Source organism: Antechinus flavipes, chromosome 5 (assembly GCF_016432865.1).
Source record: "Antechinus flavipes isolate AdamAnt ecotype Samford, QLD, Australia chromosome 5, AdamAnt_v2, whole genome shotgun sequence".
In the NCBI taxonomy this organism is placed as follows: Eukaryota; Metazoa; Chordata; class Mammalia; order Dasyuromorphia; family Dasyuridae; genus Antechinus; species Antechinus flavipes.
The window spans coordinates 177,903,384-177,926,463 of record NC_067402.1 but is presented as its reverse complement, the minus strand read 5'-3'; the positions used below and the strand labels follow the sequence as shown (position 1 = coordinate 177,926,463).

The following is a 23,080-nucleotide window of genomic DNA, read 5'->3' as shown; positions in this document are numbered from 1 at the left end:
TATTGGTCTGATAAAAGGAATTTTGAATTTGTGTTGTATTAGTAGTAACTGTACTTTCGAATTTGAATTGTCTTATAAATCTAGCAACATATTTGTTGGTAGTTCTTTTATAACTGATTCATTTTATTTATCTGAAAGTAGTTTAAGATCCCTAAATTGTCTTCTGTCAGTTTTATTATTTCATATGTTTGAAAATATTCCATATGTCCTTTATGTTCTCTATTTTGACAATATGTAACCATTCATATTAGGTGCTGATAATTCTTTTTATTTATTCTGACTTTGTGCTTTTACCTTGTTTGTTTATTATTTTGTTCATTTGATTTTCCTATCCTCTTTTTTAATTAAGTTAGCTTTCTAAATGTTTACCAAAGTTCTGAGTCTTTTCAAAGTAGACTGTTTTATTTATCAAATCTATAATATTTTTGGTTTCTATTGTATCTATTACTTATTTTTACCTAAATAGCTCCTCTTTTGTGCTTATTTTAGGTTTATTTGTTGGCCTGATTTTTCAGGTGCATATCCCATTCATTAATTTTCTCTTTTTCTATTTTGTTTTATAGGAATATTATTTTTTCCCTGAGGACTTCTTTAGCTATATTGACTATATTTTGGTATGTCTTTATAATTTTCTTTTACACAAGTATCAATTGCTTCTGCCTTATTCTAAGACTCACTCATTATTTAAGACTTATTTTAAAATCTGCATTTGAGTCTATTTTTTTTTGTGTTGATACTCCCTTACTACTATTAGAATTATGTCATAATTTTTAAAGGACATATGTATTATTTTTGTCTTTGTATATTATAATACCTCTGTGCCTTGATTTATGCCAGTTTTGGTAGAAATTCCATACTGGTGTTAAAAAAATATATAAATTTTTTTAGCAATTCCATTTAAAAGATTCTATAAATCTTTTAGCTTTAAATTCAAGAATATTTCCAATTCTATAATTTCTCTTCTTTTTCTATTTGATTCTTCCAAAATGAAGAAAAAGTCCCTGAAATATATTTTCACTACTTAATTATTGACTACATCTTCTTGTAATTCAATTACTTTTTCTCTTATAAATTTAGATGCCTCTAAATCAATTGGTTAGAAAAATACATATTAAAACATCTCTGAGTTACCAGCTCATATCTCTCAGGTTGGCTAAGATAATGAAAAAAATAATGATAAATGTTGAAGGGGATGTGGAAAAACTGTTGGTGGAGTTGTGAACTAAGCCAGCAATTTGGAACTATGCCCAAAGATATATAAAACTGTGCATATCTTTTGATCCAGCATTGTCACTACTCGGTCTATACTCCGAAGAGAACATAAAATAGGGAAAAGAACCACTTGTTCAAATATGTTTGTAGCAGCTCTTTTTGTGATAGAAAGGAATTGGAAATTGAATGGATACCTATCAATTAGAGAAAGACTGAATAAGCTATATTATATGTATGTAATGGGAAATTATTTATTAAAAAATGGTAAGCAAATTGATTTCAGAAAATCCTGGGAAAACTTACATGAACTGATGTTGAGTGAAATGAACAGAACCAGGACACAGTAACAAGATTATATGATGATCAACTGATAAGACTTATTTCTTCTCAACAATGCAGTGATCCAAGCACTTCTAATGGATTTAGAACAGAAAATGTCATTGGCATCCAGAGGGAGAACTATGGAGATTGAGTGTAAACTGAAGCATCTTTTTGCACCTTTTTTTTGTTTGCTTTTTCTTTTTCATTTCAAAATGCTGTACATGTATAACCTATGTCAGATTGCTTGCCTTCTTGGGGAGAGGTGAGGTAAGGGAAGGAAGGGAAAAAATCATTATTCAAATCTTACAAAAATGACCATTTAAATTTATTTTATTTTTGTTTTTGCTTTGTCTTATAAAATGATTTCACTTCTTGGGTTTTTTGGATTCACTTGATACATGATAAATTTTATTTCATCCCCTAATTTTTTAATTTTGTCTATGTCTTAATCTTTAGACATATTTCTTATAAGCTATAAATTCTGGGGTTTTTAAATCCAATATATCAGTCTTTTTTCATTTGAATTGGATTGTTAATACATTCTTAATTAATGATACAAGTTAGGTTTATACTTTTGAATAAATTTACACATGGGAATATGTATAGCCAAAATGTTTATCCATTTTTATAAATCAAACTCATTTGTTTCTAATAATGGGATACCAAAAGATGAGATAGCATGATGGAAACAACAAACATGAATTTGGACAGATTTTAAAACATAGTAGAGAATAGAAGAGCCTAGCATGCTATGGTCTATAGGGTCACAAAGAGTTGGATACAACTGAATAAATGAACAATGGGATTTCTAAATTAGGAGTTCTCCCTCTTGTTCTTTAAAATTTCATCAATTATTTTAGCTTAATATACTTTAAGACAACTTTATTTCCACTAGTTCTCTTCGCTTCACCCTCAAGTCTTTTTGCTAACTTAATTGTTCTGTTTTCTTTTTTCCTTTTATCTAGTTATTTAATTCTTTTTCTTCTCTCTCTCGGTTAGTCAATCAAGTAAAATCTCCCTCCCTATCCTCCTCTTCAATGTGTGTTGTGCGTTAGTTTTTTATTTCTTTTTCCATGTCTTTTTTTCTATAATGGATATTTCCCTCATTCTCTTAATTATGTATCTTCTTTTTCTCTGTATTATTTGATACATGACCCTTATGCTTAATTATTCCTTCTTTGATCTCTGAATTCTTCATAGGATCAAAGTTTTTAAGGTATTTATTTTGAGTTCCCTGTTCAAAACAGTTTCTGCAAACAAAATCTTATAGATCTTTCCCACTAGAATACTAAATATTGCAGATGATTAGAAAATAGAAAGGCAACATATTTCCTTTCTCCTAAAACAGCATGAGTGTTAAATCTAAGCACTTTCCAATTCTATTATTTTATTCCCAAAAAAAATTGAGTCACCTGGAGGTGGGGTATTGAGAGGTCTGGTCATGATTTCTCAGGCTTGTTTTTTTAATCATCTCTTTTATTTGACTTCTACTTAAATTATTGTGTTTTTGTATACTTTGAAGATTAAATTTTTAAATTGTTTCTCTGATGTTCTTTTTTTTGGTTGCCTTTGGTTGCTGTATTTGTTCATTTCTTATATTTCTGCTGTCTAGAATGTCTGAAAATTTGTTCAGATCCAGTTTTCCTTCTAGGAATGCTTTGGATTTCTTTTTTAGTTAATAATTTTATTTCATTAAAAATTAAGCTAAAGTTTGACAGGTAAAAATTGTTAAATTTAACTACTAAGTGTCTTGGAGTTTGCAGAATAGGGTTGTTGGTTTTTCTCCATGGAAGGTAATCTATAGTTTATTTTATTTGGCATTTTTTTCTGTGTTCAGAAGTCCTGGGTAGTTTTCTTGTATTATTTCTTGAATTCTGTTGTTCAGGTTTTTGGACTTGTATTCTTCTGGGAGATTTAGGATCTTTAAATTGTCTCTATACACCCTATCTTGAAGATCAGTATGCTTTGCTGGTATGAAGATAGTATCCTCTTTTAACATTATTACATTTTTTAACAACAAAGTTCATATGGAAAAACAAAAGGTCAAGAATTTCAAGGGAATTAATGAAAAAAAAATCAAATGAAGGTGGCCTAGCTGTACCAGATCTAAAATTATATTATAAAGCAGCAGTTACTAAAACCATCTGGTATTGGCTAAGAAATAGAGTAGATGATCAATGGAATAGGTTAGGTTCAAAGGACAAAACAGCCAATAACTTTAATAATATAGTGTTTGACAAACCCAAAGACACCAGTTTCTGGGATAAGAATGCATTATTTGACAAAAATTGCTGGGAAGATTGGAAATCAGTATGGCAGAAACTAGGCATTGACCCACACTTAACACCATACACCAAGATAAGGTCAAAATGGGTTCATGACCTAGGCATAAAGAATGAGATGATAAATAAATTGGAAGAGCATAGGATAGTTTACCTCGCAGACCTGTGGAAGAGGGAGGAATTTATGACCAAAGAAGAACTAGAGATCACTATTGACCACAACATAGAAAATTTTGATTATATCAAATTGAAAAGTTTTTGTACAAACAAAACAAATACAAACAAGATTAGAAGGGAAACAATAAACTGGGAAAACATTTTTACAATCAAAGGTTCTGATAAAGGCCTCATTTCCAAAATATATAGAGAATTGACTCTAATCTATAAGAAATCAAACCATTCTCCAATTGATAAATGGTCAAAGGATATGAACAGACAATTCTCAGATGAAGAAATTGAAACTATTTATAGACATATGAAAATATGCTCCAAATCATTATTAATCAGAGAAATGCAAATTAAGACAACTCTGAGATACCACTACACACCTGTCAGATTGGCTAGAGTGACAGGGAAAGATAATGGGGAATGTTGGAGGGGATGTGGGAAAACAGGGACACTGATACATTGTTGGTGGAATTGTAAACACATCCAGCCATTCTGGAGAGCAATTTGGAACTATGCTCAAAAAGTTATCAAACTGTGCATACCCTTTAATCCAGCAGTGTTTCTACTGGGCTTATACCCCAAAGAGATACTAAAGAAAGGAAAGGGACCTGTATGTGCCAAAATGTTTATGGCAGCCCTGTTTGTAGTGGCTAGAAGCTAGAAAATGAAAGGATGTCCATCAATTGGAAAATGGCTGAGTAAATTGTGGTATATGAATGTTATGGAATATTATTGTTCTATAAGGAATGACCAGCAGGATGAATACAGAGAGGACTGGCGAGACTTACATGAACTGATGCTGAGTGAAATGAGCAGAACCAGGAGATCATTATATACCTCAACAACGATACTGTTTGAGGATGTATTCTGATGGAAGTGGATCTCTTCGATAAAGAGAGCCTTAATTGATCAAAGATGGACAGAAGCAGCTACACCCAGAGAAAGAACACTGGGAAATGAATATAAACTGCTTGCGTTTTTGTTTTTCTTCCCGGGTTATTTATACCTTCTGAATTCAATTCTCCCTGTGCAACAAGAAAACTGTTCAGTTCTGCACACATATGTTGTATCTAGGATATACTGCAACCCATTCAACATGTAAAGGACTGCTTGCCATCTGGGGGAAGGGGTGGAGGGAGGGAGGGGAAAAATCGGAACAGAAGTGAATGCAAGGGATAATGCTGTAAAAAATTACCCTGGCATGCGTTCTATCAATAAAAAGTTATTTAAAAAAAAAAAAATAATGGCTAAAAAATAAAATAAATAAAATAAAATAAAAATAAAAAATAATAAAAAATTATTGCATTTTTGCTTCTCTCCTTCGATATCCTTCTTCTTTTCTATGTATTTATATTCCCCAACATTTGTTCTTTTATTTCTTTAGTGATGTTTTGCTATTATTGGTTTAAGTTTTTCTGTTACATTTCAATATATTCTTTTCTATTCTAATAATAATAGCTAAAATGGAATTTATTTAGAATCTACCATGTGTAATGCACTTTCCTAAGCACTTTACACATAATATCTCATTTAACACATATTTACATATATTATCTCATTTAACCCTCACCACAACCTTGGGAGGGGTGCCCTCCCCTGCCCTGCGCAAAGTGATACTGATAGTAAGTTTCTGAGGGTAGATATGAACTCATTTCTTCTTAAATCCACACCCAGGATCCTGTCTACACTGCTCTACCTTGATGCCCAAATAATTCTATCAATAACTTTTCCTTTCAAATCATAAATTTTGCTTTTTTACAATTTAACCTTCTTTTCAAAATCATTTGAGAATAACCTGCCATGGTTCCATGCTCTCATGAGAATGCAAATATTCCTTTATCTCATCAGATAATTGGTTCAAGTTCCATTGCTTTGCAATATCTATTCATAAATATCTGAACTTCATTAAAGAATTTAGAGACTTTATTCTCTTCTATTATGAATATCTTCCTTATTTTATCTGCTTTAGTTCAAAGTGTTTAACTTTTTGTGAGATCTTGGGAAATTACATTCTTTTTTTCCTTTATATTTCCATGTTGTTTACTTTCTAGCTCTTTATGCTTTAATGATAGTTTTCCTAGAAACCCAACCTGAAAACCATCAAAGCTTCCTAAGCTATGAGGCAATTCACTTTTCATTCATCTTAACATCTGTCACATGTGACTTCTAGAGTGACAGAACCAATCCCATTTTGATAGCAGTCCCTTTCCTCTAGATTTAGTGGATTACCACATAAATCACATACCCTGGAATCCTGACTCAGTTCCCTCTCTTCAATTCTCTAGCTGAATACTTTTGAAACACAAAGTACTTTCATGCTGCAGTTCTATGCAGAACAAGCTTCCAAATGTGTATTTCTTACCAACATCAAGCTTAATTTTTTCTGAAGTAAGATTGATAGTGCCACTTCCTCTTGTTCACAGAGAAAACATATCTTTATATCTTTTATGAACTCACAGCTAAACAATGGAATCTTTTTCTCATGCTTGCCCCACGGGGCGTTATAGAATCTTTGATTCAAGAGAAATATTAGAGATAATATGGCCATTCTATAATATCTGAAGTTTTGGTGTTCAATACAGTAGTGACATCAGACTCAAATAGAAACAAGGATCTCTTAGGTGTGAGCTGCACATTGACTTAATTTTAAAATGTGATGTTATATTTTTTGTTATGTTTTTATTTACTTTGTTTTAAATATTTCCCTACCAATTTTTAATTTGGCTCAAGCACAGCTGACCAAGTGTTACATCCTTCTCTTCAACATCTCCAATATTTTCTATTTGAAGACTTACATTCACTAGAGTACTCATTTCCTTGTTCTGTGCTGCTCTGTTTAGCACAAAGTACAATATGCCATGAATCTAAAAGGTATGGTGGGACTTAACCTTCTGAGGAAAGAAGAACAAGGTAATCTATATATCCCCACTGAAAAACTTGTATAAGGAAGATTTATCTAATAACTCATTGAATTCACACACGCACACGTGGGTACACACACACACACACAGAACAAGACATCATTCTTTACCTTTTGCTCTTCATATGCATCTTTCAGGCAAACATAATTTGTCATTGCCCTCATTGCTATAGGTAGTTTTCCAATTGCTTTCAAATCAATAGGCTTTTTGTGAGCTGATATAATAAGTGTGTTCATCCACCAGTATGTAGCCTTTGAAAGCAAATTCACAAATGGTTGAAGAAATCTCACACCTAGATCTTGAAGATCTTCAGGAGGCTTTACTTTTTGAGGCTTCATAAAAAATACGTATCTCTGTAAAAAAAAGAAAAAAAATTACCACAGAATAAAATGATTCAAATGCTTTACCCACATATAACTTAGACCAAATATATTTTTATACTTGCTGCATTTTTGAAAGAAACATTTTTTGGTTTGAATTTTGCTTCTGGGTTGTTGTTATAATGTTATTTTGGAGAGTGGGTAAAATCCTGCAAGAAATCTTGCAAAGTAAATGTCATGAAACAAATCTATAACTTAGACTTTAAGAAAGATGTCTTTGGCACTAAGAGGTTAAATTATTTGCCCATGGTCACCAGGCTATTGTGTGCCAGAGACAGTATTTGAACCTCCAACTGCCTGACCCCAAAAAAAACTGTCTATCCACTTGACATATCCTCTCAATCACTTTAGACACTTTAATTGATTAAAAAAACCCAAACAATAGCAGTCCATATACCTATAGTATCTTACAATTAAGAAGGCACTTTTGTTACAACCTTGAAAAGCTATTGCTTTCAATTTTACCAGTCAGGAAACTAAGGGTGAAGAAAGTTGGTTGATTTGCATAGTCACATAGCTAATAAATGGCAAATAAAGAATTCAAACCCAGGTTGACTTCATTCAATCCAGCATGCTTTCTTCTTGAGGCAATTAAAAAGCATAGTAGATACAGCACTGGGCCTGGAGTCAAGATGACCTTATTTCAAATACAGCTTCATATACTTTCTTGCTGTGACTTAACACTCTTAATGCTGAGTAAGTCACTCAACTTCTGGCTGCCTCAATTATCTCAATTGTAAAATGAAGGTAATAGCATTGATCTTCCAGGGCTGTTGTGAAGATAATGTTGTGAGATAATATTTGTATAATGTCCAACACACACAAAATAGTTACTTAATAAATGTTTCTCTTCTAAAAACCAAGGATTGAAGAGTCTTCCTGAGCCTGAGGAGCTTCAGAGAGCTAGCCTGGACATCTAGACAATAATTTTGCTTAAGCTCAATTTTATAAAAATCAATTAATCTCCTACTGGTCCTTTCAGCTATAGTCATTTCAATCATTTCTCTGTTCCTTATAGCAATGATACAAAACAAACACTTAAATGTGTGTAAATGACCTTTTTATTGAAAGTCATTTTTATTTTTATTCATATGAATTGAATCATAAGATCACAGATTCAAAACTGGTAGAGGCTTGAGCAAACACCTAGTTTATTCTCATTTTGCAAAATGAGGAAATTGAAGCATAGAGAGATAATAATGAACCCAGTACAAAATAAGCAGTAATACAAAGAGCCGAGATTCACACCCCTGCCTCTGACTCCAGCACCTTTTCCCTTATACCATAATCATATATGCACACACACATACACCCAACACATATACTTATATATAAATTATCAAGTTAATAAATTTTGATTTTTAGTGATTCAGTTATCTTAAAGTTACAATTATAGAATGATTTAACATCTCTACAAGGGATCCCAAAAGTCTAGGTGCAGTTTTAAGTTATAATGATTTAAAACTTAAATAACTTGACTTTGTCAATTTAAAGCTCAAAACTGCACTAAATTTTAAGCTTTTTTAGATTTAAGATTTAAATTTTTTTTGATTTTCAAAATTTTAGAGATTTCTTTTTACTACCCTTCTGGTAACTAGATGGCACAGTGGATGGTCTGGTATTCCATCATCAAGAAGACCTGAGTTTAAATCTGGCCTACAATACTTATCAGCAATGTGATCCTGGAACATCACAACCTGTTTGCTTCAGTTTCTTCAAATTTGGGGATAATAACAGCACCAACTACCTTGCAAAATTGTTTTCTTTCTTTCCTTTCTTTCTTTCTCTTTCTCTCTCTCTTTCTTTCTCGCAAGGCAATTGGAGTTAATTGGCCAGGGTCACACAGCTAGTAAGTGAGATCGCATTTGAACTCAGGTCCTTCTGTCCTCATCCACTGTGGCAGCTAATTGCCCCGTTGCAGACTGTTGTGAGGATATTGAGTTTAACACAATGCTTAACACATAGTGCTTAATAAATATTTATTCCTGCTATCCTACCAATTCAATTTCTGGGCACACTTAAAAATCCAAACCAAAAAAATACATATAAAAACAAGAAAATTAAAAATAAATAGAAATATTTTATGCAAAGTGATAGCAGGAAGTATCTGTAGTACTTCAGAAGCATCAATAAAGAATCATTAAAGAAAAAAGAATACTATGTCAAGAGAGACATCATAGTTTTACTCAGCATTTAACCTGTAATCACATAAATTCAAGTCTTGAATCTGATATTTATCTTTGACAAGTTACTTTGCCCAGCTTTCCTCTTTTATAAATGGCAATAATCCTCTTTAAGCTCCATTAAGTATAAAAAATTATTAAGGTTCTATAGGAATATGTTACCTGATACATCATAAATCAGTTTTGCAATGGTGATGCCTCATGTATTTGCCTTTTCAGAGATAGTCTAAAACAATGTCACTACTCAGCTATCACTGGCTATCTTCACACAATTTAATGAAGAAGCTTAGGTAATTGTTTGGCTTAATTTAATCAATATAGGCTATTAAAATTTAAATTCTATAAATATATATATAAATGTACAAATTAGAACTTCAAAAATCTTCAAGACTTGAATGATCTGCTTTATATACATTGAAAATAACTGTGCAACTGTCAAAAAAACCTATAATTTTTGCAAGGTAGTTATTGTAAAAAACTTCATAGCATTCAATGGTCAGTGGTTTCATTAGTTAGTTTATAAATAAGATTGAGAATTTACCTTAGCAAAGTAAGTTTCAATAAAGAATTCTTTTAATGTAATTTTTATAAATATTTTATTGCCAAAAATTTTTGCTCTTCATAACAGGCAAATAATAATTTTGTAAGAAGTTTAGTTGTGGTGGAAGAGTAAATCTCCTAGTAGATACCAATACAAATAGAGAGCATTTTCATTTTTTTCCCTCAGGCACAGAAATGCCTTATCTCCAATCTGATAAAAATCTTGTTTATTATTTAAAAAAAATTTTTAAAAGACTTAACGTGGCTTTTACCAGGTCTAATCATTGGACTGTCTGATCTTGGTTCATTCTTTTTAATTACTCATAGTATATCTTTCCTACAATTAGTTCAGAAATGCTCTTTTGGAAATTCAGCAGTTTCAAAGTATACAAATCCATAACTTACTAAAAAACGGTCTAGCAGGAATTGGAATTAAATTCACCTAGATCTGATTTATACTCTGTCCAAGGTACTATATAACAGAATTATCAAGTATACACTATATAATGTACAACAGCATGGTCCCTAAAGACGTTTACAGTGATAAAATAATTTGTACCACAAGAGAAACCCTTGCTTGGTCCTGAACTTCAAAACTAATTAAGTTTTTTTTTTCCATGACTATTCCTCTTCCTCTCTCTTATCTCCATCTCTCCTTTTCTTTCTTACCCCCTCTCTCTTCCCTCCACCCCCACCTGATTTCAGAATAAATAGATTGTTCTAGTTGGAATCAAGGATACCTATAAAATGAAACAAAAAATCATAAAACACTTACCCTTACTCTAATGACATTGATCTCCACAGCCATCAATAATCCATTGAGGATGACCATCATTCCAGTAATGCAGAAGCGAAGTTCAGATACTCCCAAACCAAGCTGACAATACTTAATTAATTTTATTGTTTTTGTGATAAAGGCCATAACCCAATAAAGAAAGAGGGCTGAAAATGCAATAACAAAAGTGCTAGAGTATTATTTTTAACTTAATTAAGGCTAAAATGAATAGATAATAATTTCCTATAAAATGTATTCAAGTGTTCAACTGGATTGGGGATACAAATACAAAGGAAATGAGATCAAATGAGATCTCTTTGAAAGGAAATCTCCACAGAGAAAAAGAAGCAAAAAGGGATTTAGTAGATAGAAAGCTGGCCTCAGAATCAATGATTCCTCAGTTCAGTTCTTACTTCTTACATCTCTGGGCTGTGTGGACCTAGGCAAGTCACTTACCCTCTCAGTGTACCAGGCAACTCTAAGTCTACAAATTACAGATTAGTTGCTGAGCTACACGGGTAGAGAAATGAAACACCTATGAAACCAGACTAAAGAAGAAAAGGATGTATATGATCTTCCCACCTTCTCATAATACTATTTTTGCTATCACTTGTTGCTAAAGGAAATATTTTTTAAAGTTGTGGATAAAAAATTCAAGGGAGATTTTTTCCCAATTAAAACTGTTAGGATAGAATATCATATCTATGTCATTTCCCCACCTGTAGCACTAAAATATTATTGTACATTACACTTGAGCTTTTTAAAAGCATGAATTAAGGGGAAAGTGTGCCTTAAATTTAAAGCAGCATAGTATACTTGTCTATATAGATAATGCTAATAGTTTTGGGTTTTAGCCCCCATAAGAAGACTGGATTGAGCATTAGAAGACCTGAATTCAAGCTCTCACTGTTCTCTGCAATGTTACTACATATCAGGGGAGGGGTTCAAACCCAGTTCTCTCCTGATTCCAACAGGATGGCTCTTTCTATTGTGTCATACTGTTTTCAGTTGGTATAACATATACTTACTGCTACTATCCCAGAGGCTTAGAGCCAAGAGTTGCAAGAAAACATAAAGCAAGTATAAAATGAAGATTGAACAAGAGGAGTTTTATCTTTTTAGTATGCATAATGTTCTTTTTGCTGTATACTTGTTATGGGCCAGAACTCTGAACTTGAAACAAAAGATTCTTACAAGGTACTAAGTCAGTGGAATTGACAGAGACAATAGTTATCTAATTTAGCATGGTTCAGTATGATTGATTTAATCCTACAAGGAGATATTATAGGCCAGAACTTGAAACAAGCTACTAAGTGGAATTGAGAAGACAATGGTTAAATCTAGTTTAGCATTGATTTAATCCTACAACAAATAATGATTTCCTAGTGATATGATGATTGGTTTATACTCAGTGTACAGCATATAAGGCAAGAAACTCTCAGGCCAAAAGAGACAAGCACACTAGAAGCTCTTGGAGGCTGAGACAGATTCATTCTATCATCTACCTTTATGGTGGTTGCAGGCTGAAGCACAAACCTTTGGAGTCAGGGAGATTCAGAAGCCAGAGAAGGTAGACAGGAGCTCAAGCTCTCAAAACCAAGGAGAGAGATAGGCCTCCAGAAAAAACTAGCCAAGCCCCAAGTGAAGGAAGACTAGACTTTGAAGAAGACAATAAAGGATTTGGACTTTAACCCCTGGCTACTCATGTGGTAATTACTGAACTGAAACAAAGGTTGTTCCTAGAGACCCCAAGAAAACCTCAACAGAAAACATTACATTTTAGAGACAACATTACATATACTGATGAAATAACTAATTCTTTTGCAAAAATAGAGAATGTGAGAGGAGAATAATGGGAAGCTTGACTTACATCCAAAATCTCAGATGACATCCTATCAAGAACAATCCTCTAAGACTTGAAAGGGAATATTGAGTTGAATAAATGAGGGTAATTTTAAAATTAAATACTTTATTGAAAACTTATTGGATATAAGTGCAATTGTATAACATTTGTTTTATAATTGTAGTTACTTTAGTTAATTTCAATAAATAAGATATAACTTGCTTTTTTATTGATTTGGAAGCATTTGGGGGAGGGAGAAGATGAATTTTAAAAAAACACTTCACTTTCCTTTATTTTAAAACTACTTCACTTACCCAAAAGCAACTTAGGAAAGTTTGATGTTTCAATATTGTGATAATAAACTATAGATGTAGTAGTGGCCACAAATCCCATGACAGCAGGCATGAAAAGATGAAGATGACGAGATTCCATTTGTCTAAAAAAGAGAGTAAAATATCAGTGCCGAAAACTTATACTGCTCATCCTTTCATCTCGTTTCATTAGTATTCATGTTGGTTTCTCGTTCAATTTCATTTCTTGAATGGAAATCATTGTATCATACATGATGAGATATACCTATACCTATCCTGGTAGGGAGTTGGATAAGTAACAATTCTTTGAATAAAAATAAATAAATAAATATAAACACAACTTGAAACTTTCCTCAGCCATAGGATCTTGGGAAAGCATGTTCCTTATTATGAAATTTTCTGTTATCCTATTTTGAACTGTTATTACTTTTCTAACCTCCTCAGATAGCCATATCATTTATACCCCCAAGTACTTGTATTGTAATAATAACAGCTTACTTTACCTCAATACATAATATGATGCTGGACAGATAGTATAAGCTTAATAAAATACATTGGGTTATTTACTTCAAAGGACTGCATATTGCCTTAAAAATCTTTGTGTTTATTCAAACTATCATCCAATTTTAGAGAATCAACTAATTCAATCAACTAATCACCCTATCAATCAAAGACATTACAACTAGGTGCTGCAATAGGAACTCTGTTGAAATTGATTGAGGAGACTTGGTCATATCTTGGGAAGTTGGTATGAAACCAGGAAACTAGTTTGGAAAGTGGATTTGAGCATCTTCCTACATAATGGCAAGCCATTTTAGCTAACTCCCCGAGAAGGAATTGACTGCAGGGAGGAAGAAAACTCCATCCTTGGCCTTGGATTCTTTTTCTGACACCTCTCAGCCAAAAAAACAAAAGTGACCTTGTGAACTTCAAAGGATCATGGGATTCTGGAGTTTCCATAAGCATCTTAATCCTAGAAGCTTCCTAGAACAGCTGATAGAATAATGAAAGGTCACAGCAGGATTTCTAGAAAGAGCACTGCAGAGAAACAATAGTATGCTTAAAAGGGATTTCAGAAACACCCCACAAAGGAGAGAAAGGAGATATGAATTACTCTTTGACCATATGTGATCTCTAAGCCTTAGCCACTTTCCCTAAAATTCCATATATATTTATGTAAAAGTATGATAGACTTTTGCACAGTTTTGTAGCAATTCTTCTAAATGTAAATTTTATAAATAACATTTTCAAAAAGCTAATAACTGATACCTCAGTAAACAACCTAGAAGAATTTAATAAACCAATATTAGCAAATAGATCATTGAGTCATTTCTGAATAAATAACTGATGGGACAAAGATAGTAGTCCTGTCTCAAGAACATATTGTCTATAAGAAAAGTGAAGACATAGACCCGTTAAGGTAAGGTGCATACTTCTACTACTTAAGCCATCTGGTCATTTGTGAATGTGGAAGGAAAACACATGCTGGATATGCACAAACTCAGGGTTAATGAGTAAAGGAATAATAGAGTGATAAAAGAAAGCCAATACTGTGGAGTCCACGGGTCAGGTAGCCACTGCCTGGTCACTAGTATGAATGGTCCCATCCTAAATATCCAAAGTTGGTCAAGGACAGACCAGTCCTTATGTCTCTACCGTTAGTAAGGTAACTTTTAATAGTGACCTAATTTATTCAAGCCAAAATTTAAGCTAAAGTTTTAGAAGTCTCTCCTTTCTCTCTTATTTTCACAGTAAACAAACCAAAGAATAAAGTTGACTGTAGTAATATATTTTCAAGATGTGAATTTAGTACTTTTCTTTTAATAATTTTAAAGCTATTCTCAGATTAGCTAAATACATGAAAGTTTTAGTACATGAACATAATTTTGTAGGCAAAAGATAAAATTTTAGTTTTATACAGTCTCTGAATTTAACTGCTATAACATTTATTAAGGAAATAACTCTTGGTTATTTTCTGGACAATAAAATAGTAGTTACTCCATGCATGATGAAAATAATTTCACAAAATATAGCTTTGTGGTATAGAACTAAATCTAGAAAGCTTTTATGGATGGTGTAAATATGTAAATTATATCATTCTCCTGGGCTTTAGTGTGCATCCACCTTTTTCACTTGAGAACTAAAGATAGAGGAAACAGAACAGTGCATGAGGGGCATCAAATTTATATAAAAAGGGCAAAAAAATAAAAAAGTTTGGGTAAGCAGTGATAAATATATAATATAGAGGGAAGAAATTAAGAAATAAATACATAAGTAGCAAAAATCTCTATATACATTATGTATGCATGTAAGCATGAAAACTAGAAAGAAGAAAAAGTTATATACTATATTGAGTAGAAAAGAAAAGGAACAAAGTAAGCAGCAAATATTCAAATCAAAGAAGTATTAACATAAATTTCTAAACAAATCATGTCCCAGGAAAAGGATAAAGACATATTTAATGCTATGATATGACAGGATATTAGTATTGCATCTGTTCCTCCTTATGACTTATGACAAGAAGATCCCACCTTTTGTTGCACTCAACTACATTCCACATTTATACATCTAACCAGAAATCAAACTATTGTTAGCTAACTATTGACTTACGCATCCGAAACAATGCCCTCTGCTATTTCACAAACATGCACAAATAGGAGAGCAAATGTAAGAATCCATCTCAGGTTATGTCCAGGGAAATGAAGCCAAGTGTTGTGATGAATTTGTACTTTTGAACTTTGACTTCCCCACCCTGAAAAGGGAGAAAAAAGGAAAGGTTTTAAAAATAAGGTTAGAATACATATGAAAATAACATTTAGCCAAATATTTATAAATTATTTTTTTAATAATATAAAAACTATCATTGAATCATTATTGTTCAATTAATGAATTAGCACCTCTCAAGAATAATTGCTACTTATTTGGGTGAGTATGTGGATTTCATATTTATCTCTGTTAAATTCCTTTTTCTTACACAGGTGAGAAGACAGGGAGAAGACAATAAAATATATAACTTTTCCTTCACTATTATAAAATAATTAATTATTCAATGTATATGAAGAAAAATATTCCCAATTTCTGTTTATTATCTTAAAATCTCTCATTAACAAGGAAATCTAAGAATATTATGTTCTGTCAGTGACCGATGAAAAAAATATTCTTACTTAGGAACCAAATCATACAACCTTATAAGGAGGGCTTTTTAATAATAATTTATAATAATAATAATTACATGAATTTGTGGTACATATATTAAATACCTATTGAAAGAGGAGTTGCAGAGATTAGTGTGCACATTGTTTCTCCAGGTGCAGTTGTATACAGCATTCATTTTTCAGAAACAACAAATAACGATTATTAGTTCATTACAAAGCTCAATCTAATAACTATCATAATAATAGTTATCTTTTATATAACACCTTATTGTTGTTGTTGTTGATTGTCCTTCATTCTTAAAGAGGACCATGACATCAGGGAAGTGGTGTCATGGCATGCAAGTGAATTGGATTTAAGTGAGGGAGAGCTGTGCAAAGTCATTAGCCTCACTTTCCCTACCAGAGTCCTCATTTGTTTAGTAGCCAGATATAGGTCAGGACCACAGGAGATGGCCCTTGATCAAATGGAAGATCTTGATCTCTTAAAGCTAAGATCTTCAACAGGTCTCAGTTTGACTGAGGCTGCAACTACTCAGCAACTAAGGCTAGATAGCAATTGAGGCAAAGAATTTCCTCTTTTACCTAGTCCAAAATAATCTAAATAAATAGATAAATGAAATAAATGAATGAATGGTTCTGGGAGAGGAAGACCCTCAGAGTTTCTGGCCAAAACAGAAATAATTGCTATTTACATTCCATCTGAGACAATCAGGACCCAAACAAATGACCAAATGGGGCTTGTTAGATAGGTAGTACAACAGATAAAATACTGGGCCAGGAATCAATTCAAATATTGCCTCAGATACTTACTAACTATATGATCCTAAACAAGTTACTTAACCTCTATTTGCCTCAATATAGCACCTACTGTGTACCAGACACTGTGCCAAATGCTTAACCAATATCATTTCATTTGATCTTCATGAAAATTATCCCCATTTTACAGATGACAAAACTAGTGAAAACAAACTAAAATGTCTTCTTAGAATCACACAGCTAGTAAGTGTCTAAGCTATATTTCAACTCATTTTTCAGTATCCATCCATAGACATTGTTTTCAGGAATAAATTACTAAATAGTCACAAAGCATCATTATAACATTTATAAAAATATTTCATTTCTTAGTTTTCTCAAAAGCATTTTTATTTCAATATACTGGTTAAAATTTTCATTCCTTATCTTCTCCTCAGATTTTAAATTCTTGAGTCTAGAGAAAAGATCTGCTAAATTTCTCTGCAAATTTCTCAGTTTACATTGGGACTCATTTAGTGTAAAAATGTATTCAATTAAGAGTTTCCAAATTTGAATATTAATAGTACTTTTAGTTACCCATGCAATAAATGCTGCTGCTATCTCTAGCTGAAGACAATTATCTCATTTTTTCTTGATGGAACTATCCATTTTAGCACACCAAGAATTCAAGCTTTCAATTAACTATATCATTGAGACTTTCTTTTCAGTTTTAATTTTTCTAATATGAATAATTTGATTCCAAAATGAAAGCGCTTCTCCACCTGACACAGAAACAGTTCAAAATTCTTAGATTCTTCTAAATATAGAGATCTCTTAAACTTTAACCATAAATTGGGAAGGCTTTTTCTGGTGGTGGTGGTAGTGGTGGTGGTGGTGGTGTTCAACTGTGTTCAACTCTTCATGGATACATTTGGAAGTTTTCTGGCAAAGGTACTAGAATATTTTGCCATTTCCTTCTCAGTTAATTTTACAGATGATAAAACTGAGACAAATAGAGTTAAGTGACCTGTCCATAGTTACTTAGCAAGTAAGTGTCTAAGGCCGGATTTGAACTCAGGAAGATGAGTCATCCTGACTTCAGATCCAGCACTCTATCCACTGAGATTCTTAGCTGAGGGAACTTTTATGTATTTCCTTGGTAAGATCTTTCCTATGTCCCAACCTAATGGTATCAGATGCATTGTAACTCTGGAGGTATTAAAATCTTATACTTGGATACAAAACATCAGCTTCATAACTACAAAGTTGAAGAATCTGTGCTTAGAGAAAGATACAGGTTTTTTCCAGATCCAAATGGGACAATAGTATGCTATGACAGCCAAGATGGTTAATACAATCTTAGAATTCATTAGGAGAAAGCATAATGCCTAGAATAAAGGAGTCAGCAATCGTACTTTATAACAACCTGTTCAACTTTATAACAACATCTAGTTCTGATTCAAACTACATGTTTTCTGGGAATATTTTGGGAAGGATATTGCTAACCTGGAGAGTATTCAGTAAAGATGAAGTTTGTCTTACTGAAGATTGGCTTAAGGAAATAGAGTAGTTTAGCCTAGAGAAGAGGGGACATGGGGAAGGTGCCCTATCTAGTATATTCAAGCCTCTTAATACCGTCACTCAGAGAATGATTAGCCTGATTCTTCAAGGTCCCAAGGACGCAGTAGAATAGAAAGCAAATGATGGAAATTATGAAAGAGGCAAATTTAGATTTGAAATAAGGAAAAAAAACTAAGAAATTTATGAAAGACTAGAGGAAACAAACTACAATAGTATTATATTCTAAAATTAACTCAGCTGTTTTCCTCTACATTTACTAATGTATGCACCATGTATGTTTTGTTATTTTGTATTTGTATTTATTTTATATATGTATGTGTATATATATATACATATATATGTATATATGTATATACACACACACACACACATATACATATATGTTTGTTGTTTCCCCACCCACGTCCATAAGCTCATTGAGCTCAAAAGATAGTGTTTCATTTTTTGTCTGTGTATCACCAATGTCTAGCACAGTATCTAATATTGGGCAGATTCTTAATGAATGTTTATTGAATTAAAGTCATAATTATCCTTTATGTAATATATTCCCTTTTGTAGGTAAACAATTCCAATTTCTTTAACTTTTCACACATCAGTGTGAAATACCCTCCTCATAATTTTGGTTGCTTTTAAAATTTTTTCTTTAATTTCTCCATCATAATTCTATATATCATTAAAATTATATTAGCTTTACTACATCATATACCCTAAAGTATAGAAAATTATATTCAAACATTAACCAATTTTTTCTAACAGTCCTTACATTTCATATTTTAAGGAATTGGACTAAGATTTTATCAAAACTCATCTATGAACAATAGATATATTTTATACTTACCAATGAACAATATTGGAAAAGTAATAAATAACAGGAAGACATGAGGGACCAGATTAAGGGCATCCACAAAACAAGCATTTTGTAATACACCTTCCTTGATATCATAAGAAGAAATGTTGTCACCACAAAAAGAAAGGCTCATTTTTTTCCTGTTGATTTTCTGAAAAAGGAGAGAAAAATAAATTTAAAGGAACAATATAATATTAAAATATTAGATTTTCTTATGAGCTGCTCAATTTTTAGAGTATGAAAGGATCTTAGAAATTTATAGACAAGGAAAAGGGGAAATATCAATAATAGTCTCTTATAGTATTCTTAATAAGTCTATTTCAGAGAAAAGAATAATCTACAGAACTCTGATTTTAAGGTAGAAGAAAGATGGGGTTACAAGGGAAAAAGAAAAGGGTATGTTGATTATTGAAGAAGCATATAGAGATAAAGATTTCAAAAAGCATAAAACCAATTTAGTTTAAAACATAACTTTTTAAAAATATAACATTTTATGTAATAAAGTATTTGAGCAGAGATCCAATGGGCACAAGTCTATGGACATGAATTTTCCTATCAGAAGGATACCAAGCAGAGTTTTTTTGTGGTAGCAAAGTATTGGGAGAGGGAAGTAGAAGCCTATCCATTGGGAAATGGCTAAAAAATGTAATAAACAAATGTACTTTTAAGAAATGTCAAATATAATCAGTACAGTTAAGCATGGAAAGAATTCCATGAATTGATGCAGAGTGAAGTAAGAGCCAAGAAAACAATAAGCACAATGACTGCAACAATGCAAATGCCAAGAACCATTACAAAACAACTGAAACTAAACATCTGAAAATTACATAGAACAAGATTATCCCCAAATATAGATATGAGAAAACATCTTCCCCTACTCCATTACTGAAGTGGGAGATTCAATGATATAATTGAAAATATTTTCAAATTTTTTATGTTTTCTTTTAATTTTGCTTTTTTTTCTTTAAAATATATCCTTTATTAAAGAGGATAGCTATCTGGGAGAAGAGGAGGGACAGAAGGGAAAATGGGATTTGCAAAAATAAAATATATAAAAATTTCCTTTAAAAGAAATCATCAATATCAAAGCTGATATTTTTAAAACATCAAAATTGATCAACATTTAGCTAAACTGATTAAAGGAAAGACAAATCAAGTTGCTAAAATCAATTGAACAAAGTAGATTTACAATAAAAGCAGAGCCAAAAAAGCCAGAGGAAAATCTATTATTACATTATATGGTAGTAAAAGGACATACGTAACAAACTACAAAAATATCAAAACCAAAAAATTAAGTTGATGAGTCAAGTCAGACCATGCTAAGCACTAGATATAAGAAAAGAAAAAAAGAAAAAAAGAAAAAAATTACAGTCTGATAAGAAAGAAACATGCAAACAACTGTGCAAAAATGAGATATATACAAGAAAAATTAGAGATAATCTCAGAGAAAAGGCACTGACATTAAGGAAGACCGTGAAAGGCTTCTTGCATTAGGAAGGAATTTAGCCAAGAAATAAAGCCAAGAAAGCCAATATATAATGCAAGATTATAAGTACCACTAATAACATCTATCCTAACCAAACTGGCCAATAAATCCAAACGACTCTTTAAAAGGAAAAGACTCACAAAAAGTAGACTGGGTCAGAAAAGCTATACTCAATAGAGGGGAAAAAATGAAATATACCATTTTCAACTAATCAGAGGTTTGTCTGAAGGTAAGATAAATAAGAACTAAGCAACTATCAGTTAAATTGCTTCTTTCAAAGGTATCATTCATTTCTACTTCACATAGAATTCTATGACTTTTTTAGGTTCAATTGATCATAGTTGGGTTTTAAATTTAATATTTTAAGTCCCAAACTCTTAATGACCATGTAAATTGATTTATTTACCAATAAAATAATTTGGTAAATAGGCATCATAGAAAATTGTTAGTTGTGGTTAAATCAAGTAATTGTTGCCAATTAATTAATCAGTTTTTATTTAATGGGGAAGAGAAATGTTGATTTTTACATTTCTTTCAAAATCATGTGGAATTGTATCTATCATCTGTCTCAGACTAGTCTGTATCTCAGGATCAAATCCTTGATGACATATCTCCTAAATTATTTGGAAAAATAATTTTCTCCCCTTTTCTGCTTTCTCTTATGTTTCTATTTCTCTTCATTTTGTCTATTAAAAGGAATCTAGGATAAGACTCAAGCTCAGATGTGTTGTTTTCCATGATTCATAAGACAATATTTTTAAGTCAAAAAACTTCATAAATCCATCATTTTTGAGGATTAAACATTTTAGAAAATGATCTATCTCATCTGAATTTTAAAAGGGATACTGAAGACCAAAAACACTTGTCAAGAGCTTCAGTTTTAGTCTAGTTGCCACCAACACTAATCAAATTTTGAGGGACCTATTCCCTACTAAATCCTGTCTCAGAAAGAATAGTTTCATAGTCATTGCTAGCACTGACTTGGCCCTGATTCCTACTGATATGAATGCAGCATCTTACTATATCTTTTCAGTTGGAAAAGCCAAAATTTGAAATGAATTAATAAGATATAGGCCAAGATTATTCATGAGTATATCTGAGGGAATTTTAGAATTATTTATATGGATCTTGTTTTGTTTACAAGATACTAAAAGTATGAAGTTCTTCTGTAATGAAACAAAGTACAGACATCTAAACAACCTAATCTCATAAAGTGACATTGAACAAGTCATAAAGGAACATAAATGGGAAACATCCTTTTCTGGATATATTTACAAAAAAGTTCTATCAAGTTTTATCAAAGAGGAATTAATATTTATACTATCAAAAATTTAAAAAAATACAAAAAGTATTCTATCAAATTTCTTTTGTGGAGAAAATGTGGTCCCAATATTTAAACCAGAAAGGGGGAAAGTAGAGAGAAATCTTTAGAGCAATATTACTAAAATTGATGCAACATTTCTGAATAAAGTTAAAGCAAAAAAAGACTATAGTAATACATGCAAAAAAAATTCACTCTAACCATTAAATGTATGTCAACAATGTATGGATAGCACAATAGTGGAAAATAGCTAATTGCATAAACCTGAGATTGGCTGGAGTCAACTTTGACCCATTGCCTCTTTTTATGCAGCCCATAAGCAAAGAATTTTTTTTAAATAATGGTATTTAATAAAGGCATTTCAGGATGTAAAAAACAATTTTAGTCCAATGGCATTTATATAGTCCATAAAAATTGGGCTATAGTTTACTGATCCTTTGAAATAAACAAACAAAAATTCAATTAACATGACAGTGACTCTAACAATAGATGCAGGATGTCTGATTCAACATTACATTACAACCTAAAATATAGGCAAAGAAGTTTTCATTTAGATATAATACCTATGAACAAATGTCAGTGTCATTAGAAAAACTTTTACAATAATTACATGAGTAGGACAAGGATCATCTCTCCACTGTTATTTGACAGGTTTAGAAATGCTAGTGATAATAATGAAACAAGAGAAAGAAATGGAAAGCATGAACAATGGGAAAGAGGAAAAAAATTATTCAAACATGAAAACTTGAAATAATATAGCTTCAATAATATATTACAATAGTAACAATAATACAAAATAAATCCAAAATCCTTGTTTCCTCCCCATGGAAGTCAATATCCTTATTAGTTTGCCCTGGTGTTTCCATTTTAGGTGAAAAAAATGGAGATTACATGCTTATAAGTTTCAAAGAATCAAAAAAGTAAGAATTCTGGAAGTCCAGCACTGTTGCCCTAAGGAGCAAAAGCTAACCTTTGGGAGTGACCTAGCATTAGCTAAAACAATCATAGAGCAGCAATGACAC

General features: G+C 31.8%; 1 protein-coding gene across 5 annotated transcripts in view; it reads right to left on the bottom strand.

The window, feature by feature from the left end:
* ABCC9 (ATP binding cassette subfamily C member 9) overlaps positions 1-23,080 on the bottom strand; it is a 189,930-nt gene that overhangs the window by 155,434 nt on the left and 11,416 nt on the right. For all 5 annotated transcript variants that reach the window (XM_051962654.1, XM_051962651.1, XM_051962652.1 and 2 more), the window contains exons 2-6: positions 19,243-19,402; positions 15,547-15,688; positions 12,940-13,061; positions 10,783-10,949; positions 7,015-7,257 (exon numbers count right to left, since the gene is read on the bottom strand). In XM_051962654.1, coding sequence (XP_051818614.1) covers positions 7,015-7,257; positions 10,783-10,949; positions 12,940-13,061; positions 15,547-15,688; positions 19,243-19,384 — 816 coding nt within the window. In that variant the 5' untranslated portion in view covers positions 19,385-19,402. The remainder of the gene's footprint in view (positions 1-7,014; positions 7,258-10,782; positions 10,950-12,939; positions 13,062-15,546; positions 15,689-19,242; positions 19,403-23,080) is intronic.